Source organism: Salmo trutta, chromosome 34 (genome assembly GCF_901001165.1).
Source record: "Salmo trutta chromosome 34, fSalTru1.1, whole genome shotgun sequence".
Lineage (NCBI taxonomy): Eukaryota > Metazoa > Chordata > Actinopteri > Salmoniformes > Salmonidae > Salmo > Salmo trutta.
Window position 1 is genome coordinate 10,261,110 of NC_042990.1, and position 10,512 is coordinate 10,271,621.

The 10,512-nt window shown below is 44.0% G+C and overlaps 1 protein-coding gene across 1 annotated transcript in view; it reads right to left on the reverse strand.

Moving 5' to 3' along the window:
* The window catches only part of LOC115173532 (sodium/potassium-transporting ATPase subunit alpha-3), a 31,873-nt gene extending 22,328 nt beyond the window's left edge, over nt 1–9,545 (reverse strand). The window contains exons 1-2 of the mRNA XM_029731710.1: nt 9,289–9,545; nt 9,043–9,125 (exon numbers count right to left, since the gene is read on the reverse strand). Of these exons, the coding sequence (XP_029587570.1) occupies nt 9,043–9,048 (6 nt within the window). The 5' untranslated portion in view covers nt 9,049–9,125; nt 9,289–9,545. The remainder of the gene's footprint in view (nt 1–9,042; nt 9,126–9,288) is intronic.
* Nucleotides 9,546–10,512: the final 967 nt, after the last annotated feature.

The window sequence follows — 10,512 nt, forward strand, 5'->3', positions numbered from 1 at the left end:
AATGATATAGCGACCGAGATACTAGGCCATATTGTGTGTGAGGTGTTGTTGTACAGTATGGCTGTTATTGTAATGGTAGGTGTAAGAGTGTGTGTATGCGTGCCTTTACTTATTTGTATATGAAGTATTCAGTATCTGTGTACGTGATTCAGTATGATGTTGGGTCGGTGTGAAGCTCTATGTGTGAGCGTGTCCCCGTTTGTGTTTGCGCATGTGTGTGTGTTTGTGTGTGTGCGTGAGTGATGTGATTGTAAGCCATATGTCATAAGGAAGGATAGTGGGAAGATTTGGAGCAGGAGGTGGGATTACCACTGTTTACTACAGTATAGGACAAACCCACTGAACAGTATAGTAATCCTTACTCTCTTTAATTCCCTCTCTCCTCTCTCTCTCTCGTCTTCTATCATTCTGATGTTCTACCACTATCTCTCTTAATCGCTTTCACCTTCTACTTCATTTTCTTCTCTCCCCTATCTTCTATCACTTACTTCACTCATTCCCTTGCTCACAAAGAGCTGGATAATTCTGAAAAGAGTGCATGATTCAAGGGAAACGTTGAGTTGCGTAAACCTTTCTCATGTTGGGATTCATCCCAAAGTCACTCAACCACCTACCGTTTGTGGCAGCGGTGGGATTTGAACACAGGTTTCAGACTGGAACCTACATCCAGCACCACAAGCCCAATCACTGAGTCATTTACTCACCCATTCACACACAGCCTTTTTTACCCAGTCATTCTGTGGATTGATAACATATGCACCAATACAGACAATTATACAACCATCCACTCGTGATATTGACTGCTTCCTCGCTCAATGCCATTGGCTATTCCCTCTCTGCCCCCAGCCCACTACACACACGTGTAGCCCACACATCCATTCATAGTCAAGGCTGATGCCCAAGAGTCTTCCCACTCAGGCACACACTAGCCCGCCTTGTTCATTAGAAGGACCCCTGCTCAGCACTAACCACTGCTTGCACTTTGGTACAGGCTCTACCTGAGGAATTTCTAAGAAGAAATTCTCAGAGTACATGAGTGCTGATATAGGATCAGTTTTAGATCATGATGAATGAGATTACATTGAAAGGCGGGACCTGATTCTAGATCCGAACTCCTTGTCTCAGACACTAGGAATTTGGGCTGAGCATAACGCCTTATCTCAATACACCAGCAGTAGCCTATGGTACTTGTAGCCTACAGGTATGCAGATTAAAGCTGTTGCATCTGTCATTTCCTACACAACAACTGGTAACCAGGAAATATAGTTAACTTTATCTTTACTCACTTTGAATTTCAGAATGCATGCCACAGGCTAGAAAATAGGCCACAGGGTTGCAGAAGCTGTGTTTAGCCTGTAGTTTCCTATGAAACAAGTGTTGATACCCAAGAAAGAGGAAGTACCGTTTCCGTACCCGTGCAGACCTGCCCTAGAATATTTCAGAGTGCTTTGCCACAGACTAGATCCTGTAGACCACAGACCTCTCTTTCACAGAGAAGCAGATTATCACTACAGACCGATCAGTGGATCGACCTAGAAAACACTGACGCACAATGACCAGAGACCCCCCCCCCCTGCCCCCTCTCCTCCCCCCTCCATCATCCATCCATCCTTCCCTCCCATCCCTACATTGCCCCCTCCCCAGAAGCCCACCCATCTGTCTCTCTCTTTTCTCTGATCGGTTCATCCAGTGTGGTGGGGTAGGGGCTTTCATCAAATGAGATACATTGATGCAAGTACATCGTTTACTTGATAGTGTTCAGCATGTGATTGCGTTAAGCATTTGATGTTAAGTTTGATTGCCCTCGCTGTTTGACTGTGCTTTAAGACAGGGCTGCATATGGGTTGAATGGCATTTCACTGCACTCATTAACTTCTAGAAAGCCTACTCATCTCTCCTCTTGCTTTAATCCTACACCTCATATCTCTAAGCCCACTGGTCAAACAGGCTACTAACCAAAATGGCTACTATTGACTGAATGAGATTGACAGACCTGGCTCGTTTCCTGGCAACGGCCAATCCCTGGACTGTTAAGAAATATTAATTTAATTGACCACCATTTAACTGATGCATCACCAAGCTGTTCTATTTACCCTGAAGGAAAACCAGTAAAAGCCAATGTTCACACCTCTGACAGGAAGTGATGTCATGTTTGCCATACATGGAAATCAATGACGGCCTTCCACTACTAAGACATGGTTTATTGGATATCCCTGACGTACATTAGAGCAGTATGGATCACACACACACACACACACACACACACACACACACACACACACACACACACACACACACACACACACACACACACACACACAGCTGTTGGAAACCAGACATGCAGGAAACAAGAGGTCCCATCAACGCAGATGAGATAGGCCTATAGGCCTTTTGACAGGACTGCATTATTCAACGGTCCATAGTCACCCTCTCCAGTGGCACTGGTGACTCATACATACAAGGAGCTCCTCCCGTCACCAACGCCTTGACACACCGCTGCATTTAAACGCAACTTTGAATGCAATGTCACCTATTTTTTTGTGTGGGGGGGGGGGGTACTGTATGGTTGTGTATTGGTCATGACGATAAGCAACACGCAGCAATGTTAGAATTTTCAACATTGTCTAAAAACATTCCATCTCAGAATCTGAATGTAGAATGATTTACAATTCTGTATTGAGATTTTTGGACAGTTACACAGAAAGTGTTACTTTGATGTCTATAAAACGTAAATGTTGTACTCTAGTATAGGCTAACGTTTAACCAACATAGATTCATCTGATGCATAATGGTTGTACAACCACTGTACAACTGAAACTGATTTATTGGATTGACAATTGGGGCAAGGGTGTTGCTCAACCAATCACAATAGAGGAGGGGCGGGGAGGAGAATGCAAATGAGAGCTATATCATGGACATACTACGACACTTGCTGTGTTCATCAAAGTGGAGACCATGTGGCCTATTGGCTGTCCTCAGGTTATTCAGATTCCAGACTAGTTCAATAAATCAGACATTGATTGAGAAGAGACAAACCATCATTCTTAAATGGAAGAAGTTTAGAACCACCAAGTCTCTTCCTAAAGCTGACCGCCTGGACAAACTGAGCAATGGGGGAGAAGGGCCTTGGTCAGGGAGGTGACCAACAACCCGGTGGTCACTCTGAAAGCGCTCCAGAGTTCCTTTGTGGAGATGGGAGAACCTTTCAGAAGGATAACCATCTCTGCAGCACTCCACCAATCAGGCCTTTATGGTAGAATGGCCAGACAGAAAGCCACTCCTCAGTAAAAGGCACATGACAGCCCGCTTGGAGTTTGCCAAAAGGCATCTAAAGGACTCTCAGACCAGGAGAGCCAAGATTCTCTGGTGTGATGATTGAACTTATTGGCCTAAATGCCAAGCGTTATATCTGGAGGAAACCTGGCACCATCCCTATGGTGAAGCAAGGTGGTGGCAGCATCATGCTGTGGGGATGTTTTTCAGTGGCAGGGATTGTAAGACCAGTCAGGATCGAGGGAAAGATGAACGGAGCAAAGTACAGAGAGATCCTTGATGAAAACTTGTTCCAGAGCACGCAGGACCTCAGACTGGGGCGGAGGTTCACCTTCCATCAGGACAACAACCCTAAGCACACAGCCAAGACAACGCAGGAGTGGCTTCGGGACAAGTCTCTGAATTTCCTTGAGTGGCCCAGCCAGAGCCCGGACTTGAATCCTATCGAACATCTCTGGAGAGTCCTGAAAATAGCCGTGCAGAGACGCTCCCCATCCAACCTGACAGAGCTTGAGAGGATCTGCAGAGAAGAATGGGAGAAACTCCCCAAATACAGGTATGCCAAGCTTGTAGCGTCATACCCAAGAAGACCCGAGGCTGTAATCGCTGCCAAAGGTGCTTCAACAAAGTACTGAATAAAGAGTCTGAATACTTATGTACATGTGATATTTGAGTTTCAAAAAAATTATCAATTTGAAAATCAAATCTTAAAACCAGTTTTTTCTTTGTCATTATGGGGTAATGTGTGTAGATTGATGAGGGGAAAAAATTATTTAATCCATTTTAGAATAAGGCTGTAACATAAGAAAATTTGGAAAAGTCAAGGGGTCTGAATACTTTCTGAATGCACTGTATAGGGCAGGCTATATGCAGTAGTCACTGCAGATTACTGTATACATATAGCAGAACTGCCCCCCTCAATGTTCTGTCTCACACATACATGCAGTACATACATACATGCAGTACATACATACATGCAGTACATACACACACACACACACACACACACACACACACACACACACACACACACACACATTCCATCATCCACAGCAGCCTCCCAAAGAAGCCCTGGGATTGGTTATTCATCCACAGCCAACACCAAGGACATTAATGGCAGCCATGGAGGAAAGAAAACAGAAGACATAATCTAGCCATCACTCTTCTTCTCAGCCATCAATCATAACAATGGCTGACCAAGACCCTTCTACATTACAGCCTAATTCTGAAATGGATTCAATTGTTTTTTCCCTCATCAATCTTTTTTGTTATTATAAAAAAATGTTTTACACCTTTTTCACCCCAGTTTCATGGTATCCAATTGGTAGTTACAGTCTTGTCTCATCACTGCAACTCCCGTACGGACTCGGGGTAGGCGAACGTTGAGAGCCGTGCATCACCCGAAACACAACCCAACCAAGCCGCACTGCTTCTTGACACAATGCCCACTTAACCCGGAAGCCAGCCGCACCAATGTGTCGGAGGAAACACCGTACACCTGGCGACCGTGTCAGCGTGCACTGAGCCCGGCCCGCCTCAGGAGTCGCTAGTGCGCGATGGGACAATGACATCCCTGCCGGCCAAACCCTCCCCTAACCCAATTGTGCGCCGCCCCATGGGTCTCCTGGTCACGGCCGGCTGCAACAGAGCCTGGACTCGAACCCAGAATCTCTAGTGGCACAGCTAGCACTGCAATATTCCATACATTTTCCATGACACCCAAAAGTACTCGTTACATTTTGAATGCTTAGCAGGACACGAAAATGGTCCAATTTCATACAGCTATCAAAAGAACATCCCTGGTCATTCTGGCGGACTCACTAAACACACACGTTTCATTTGTAAATGATGTCTGAGGGTTGGAGTGTGCCCCTGGCTATACATACATAAAAAAATGGTACTGTCTGGTTTGCTTAATATAAGGAATTTTAAATGCTTGTCACGCCTGATCGGTTTCACCTGTCTTCGTGCTTGTCTCCACCCCCCTCCAGGTGTTGCCCATTTTCCCCATTATCCCCTATGTATTTATACCTGTGTTCTCTGTTTGTCTGTTGCCAGTTCGTTTTGTTTCGTCAAGCCTAACAGCGTTCTTCCCTCTGTTCCTGTCTCTTGATTGTTCCTGTTTTTCCCGGTTTTACCTTTTCTGTCCGCCCTGACCCTGAGCCTGCCTGCCGTCCTGTACCTTTGCCTCACTACTCTGGATTATCGACCCCTGCCTGCCTTGACCTGTCGTTTGCCTGCCCCTGTTGTTGTAATAAACATTGTTACTTCAACACAGTCTGCATTCGGGTCTTACCTGAAACGTGATAATGCTTTATACTTTTACTTTTGATACTTAAGTATATTTTAGCAATTACATTTACTTTTGATAGTTAAATATATTTAAAACCAAATACTTTTAGATTTTTAGTCAGGTAGTATTTTCCTGGGTGACTTTTACTCAAGTCACTTTCTTTTAAGGTATCTTTACTTTTACACAAGTATGACAATTGGATACTTTTCCCACCACTGCTCACCACAGAGACTTCCCTGCTATCTTTCCTCCCTCCCACATTCTCCATCTCCGTCAGTACCCTCCCTCATTCTATGGGGTATCATCTCAAATCTGTGTCTCTGGCAAGAACCACTCCACCACAAGGCCTAATACAATGGCTGACCTTCTCCCATATTTTGTCCCTGGGCCAGCCTCTATTGATTGATTGATTTGGATGGCCTTGGTGTCTTGTCAAGTACAACCATTTATAAACCTGACCACCCCGTTTTTTATCGCCCCATGGCGGTATGTCAACAAATCCTAGCCCTAGTATGGGAGTTTCCTCTCGCTCTGGCCAGACTCCCTCTTTGAAGTGTGAAAATGATTGAGTTGTACGCGGTCCCCCTCTCCGGCTATCCGACGGGCATTACGACAATGACAGCGTGACACCATTTCAAGTAGACTGATGATAGCTTTAATACTCATCCCTTGAGATCAACTGTCGCCCCAAATTAGGTCCAACTAAAGGAATAAGGGCCAGTGTATTTCATTGGCCAGTGCTATTCAGGATTCTTTGGAATTGCCTAGCATAAACCCTAACCCTAACTTTAACCCTTACCCTAACCATAATCTTAACCCTAACCTTAACCATTTTAAATTTCAATGGGGTAGGGACGTCCAAAGGATCCTGGATAGCACGGAACATATTTCATCACAAACCATGAATCATGACATCATCGGTTTAAGGCAGGCTATACAATGATGGATTGGAACATTTTGTATTTTTTGCCATGACTAATCCATAGGATTTTGGCAGTCTGTGTCAGATAGAAATGAAATGAGCAGTGGCGACCCGTCATTTGGGGCAGGTGGGGCAGGGAATTTTTGGGGGCTTGCCTGTATTGCATGTTATTTTGGCATTAATACATATCACATATCAGTTTGCAAATAATGTAAAAAATATATATATATATATCATTGAGTTAATAAAGCCGCATACAAACATGGTCTCTTTTATGTTTTCTTGAGTAAGACAGCTCCAAAATGCAGGTGTTTCAGCCTAGCTCAGTGCTTTCTGTGGTGGTGGGGCAAGGCAACAGAAAATACGGAGCGTGGCGCCGTGATTGGCTCAGTGTTCTGTCACTCATGGGGACCCTACGTCACCACCAAATCTCAGGGTAGAGCTCAAAAATTCAAGCCCCTTGGGTGCTGCCATAGAGTTACATTAGAAATGCCCATCCAAGAAGGCTCAATTTCATTGGCCACAGATGAAATGACATCAAATCACGTTATATCTACAGAAGCTTTGACTGGCATCATAATTTCAAAGCCTTAGCTAGCAGTCATCATCATGAATCAAGTCGACAATCTACTGGCAAATCCTTTTTAATCCTTGTCATATGAAGAGAAATAATGAAGATAAATTACAGATAAAATGTATCTGTGCTCATCGGCCATTGGACATAAACATTACACAACAAGTTGGAAATTGCAAATTCAACAATGAGTGGTTTGGAAGGAATCAGTGGCTAACTGCAAGCATTGCAAAGCAATCATTAGCCTGCTATTCGGTGGAGTGAATGTGTGGTCCCAAGTCTAAGATTAAGGGTCTCTTTTCCTAGTTAAAAATTATAAACATCAACATACCGTAAATGAAGCATGATTTGTGCCGCGCTCAAAACCCCTGTAACTTGGAACTGCAAAATATGACTTTAGTGAGTTCAAAACAACTGGGAACTCAGGAAAAACAAGCTACGACTGGGAAAATACGTTTTGAACTTTCATCCAACTCAGAACTTTAAATTGCCTCTTATCTGCTTGTCGTCCCCTTATGCCATAGCGTGTACATCTCAATTGTCAGTAGAAACCACATTTGTTAAAGCAAGTCAGCCATATCAGTTATGGATTTTTAAAAGGCAGTAAATGAGGCTGAATGAACTGTTTAGTTGCCAGACAAGGCTCCGCTGATAGCCAAGTGTAGCAGTGGTATAGTGCAATTAATGTATTGTTTAGTGTTGTGTTGTGTAGTGGCTTTGCTGGAATGCATCCCATATATATATTTTTTGCCCCACCAAGATTTACGTGCCAAAATCGCCACTGGAAATGAGCAAGGTTTTCTGTTACACTGGCATGCTTGATTATTAGGCTATGACAACTTCCCTAACCGACATCGAAATGGGGAATTGGGCATCCATTTTGACGCATCTGTCTGCTTCCGATTGGTACGCCAACCGAACCTCTCCACTAATTCCCTTTCGGTATATCCATAAGCAACGACTTTCACAGCTTCCGCGACTTAAAATATTACTCTGTAGGATGGGTATAAAACAAGTGGTCGACAATTCAAATATTATCTATCGGTATTTAGTATCCCACACCCACCCTCTGAATGTGTCCGTGTCGCCTCCCCATCAATTCCAAATTACAATCACGGAGGCCATCAGTGTGCAATAAAAGCAAGGGGTCAAAACGTGAAACAAAATTATTACAACCAGACTCATAATGTAATGGAATTAGACCTATTTTGATTTAATGAGATGTCGAGCATTGATAAGGTTGTCCGCCATCCTTACTGCATCACCATTGCCTTTCTTCGGTAGCCTAGCCTATTGTAATTCTTCTTGGCAATATCTATATGTGCCATTCAAATTCAATGGAATATAGTTTCCAAATAGTGAATGGCCCAAAAAAAACATCCGGCTAATTTGGGATTTGGGTTTAGAGAACAGCTTGTTTTCAATTTGGCACGAGGTCCATCCATCTAGGTCCATCCATCGATAGCCTACAGATGTTTAGCGTTATTAATGTCCATTTTGGAGCGGGAATGAAACAACAGATTCCCCTCTCCCGGTAACTCCATTATGACGCACCGACTGGCGTCTGGAGAGGAGAAGATTGGAAGTGTGTCGGGGATCGGTTCGGGTGCAATTCGGAAAACAGGGCAGATAACAGATTATAACAATGTCAGTAATGTTGCTATTTAACACAGACATGGCAAGAAAATATAAGGTAATGAAAGAATAGACAGTAATTAAAGGTGTTGGACTGTAATTCGTGCAATTGCATTGAATCAACATAGACATAAATAGCTACACTGCACACGTTTAACAGTCATGCCAGTAAAGTCGCACCAATTTGCCATAGTTTCACAAGCAATCGAAATACTATGGTGGACTATGCCATTCTAATATGATATTTATTCTCTTTCAGGTGCGTTACACATGCCTCATAGGTTACAGCTATCCATTCATGGACTCATTGTTACGCACACCAATTAGAATGGAAATAGCCCTTACCCCCATCTCCGCTCAGTCAGTCGGGTATCCTCAGCAGATGTAACTGTTTTAGGCTGGATTCAAGCAGAATAGCTGATAGTAGGCTATAGTATAAAAACAGAAGGGGAACTGTAACTCGACCAATTTGAGGAACAAACGCTCTTCTTCCTGACACAATTGGCTTTTGCTCTAATAATAAATGATCAGATCTCATTTAAAAGAGGAACAGCATAGGAATACGTGAGAAGGCAAGGTTTCATTGAATACCTATGCAAAGTTGCATTCGCCCCGCCACAAAAAAACAAAAGCGAATTAAAGGGCCCGTTTTAGGTGTAATATACAATTACAGGCATCCTAGCAATAAGCGTTGCTCAGTATCACGTGAAAATGATACCAGGTCAAATTGAAGAGCCGAGCGTCTTGGTTAGCGATATTCGGATTCTGTCTCCCTCCGCTGCTATGCACAGCTGCCGTCCCTCTCCCTTTCCACACTCCACACCACTCCGCGTGTGAAAGAAATCCCAGTGGGTGTGTGAGATGCACTGGCACTCCCATAGACACGCAAAGCAGGACAGACCTATTGCAAGTGCGCTATGTAATCAGTCGAACTCGCAACTATAATCCAACCACAGACCATTCTGCGCCACAATAGGTTCATTACAAAAAGACAACTGACAGATCACCAGTCCAATTTTGCTTCAGGATGGTCAAACATTTGCCAATAACTGAAGTGAGAGAAGGCTTGACAGATCAACTGTCGAACAACTATGAAAACTTTTATACTTTCATACTTAGTAGTTTGCTTGACAGATAGCCTACCTCACACATGACATTCCTACCTCTTGAGAGATGGTCTTCACAACACATCAATGAAGTTAGGAGTCTCTCCTGCAGCTATAAATACAAAGGCTATGCTCAAGTCTGTCCTCCATATTTCGAGAACAAATTAATAGACTGTCACTGTCCCTCTCCAATGATCAATCTGTTACAACACTGTAGTGTTCCTCTCAATTACCTCTGTCTAAGCCCCCACTGTCAGCTGCGGTCTCCATGCATCTCTTATCTCTCCACACCAAAGTTAGCTGTGGTCTCCATGCGTCTCTTATCTCTCCACACCAAAGTTAGCTGTGGTCTCCATGCGTCTCTTATCTCTCCACACCAAAGTTAGCTGTGGTCTCCATGCGTCTCTTATCTCTCCACACCAAAGTTAGCTGCGGTCTCCATGCGTCTCTTATCTCTCCACACCAAAGTTAGCTGCGGTCTCCATGCGTCTCTTATCTCTCCACACCAAAGTTAGCTGCGGTCTCCATGCGTCTCTTATCTCTCCACACCAAAGTTAGCTGCGGTCTCCATGCGTCTCTTATCTCTCCACACCAAAGTCAGCTGTGGTCTCCATGCGTCTCTTATCTCTCCACACCAAAGTCAGCTGTGGTCTCCATGCGTCTCTTATCTCTCCACACCAAAGTCAGCTGTGGTCTCCATGCGTCTCTT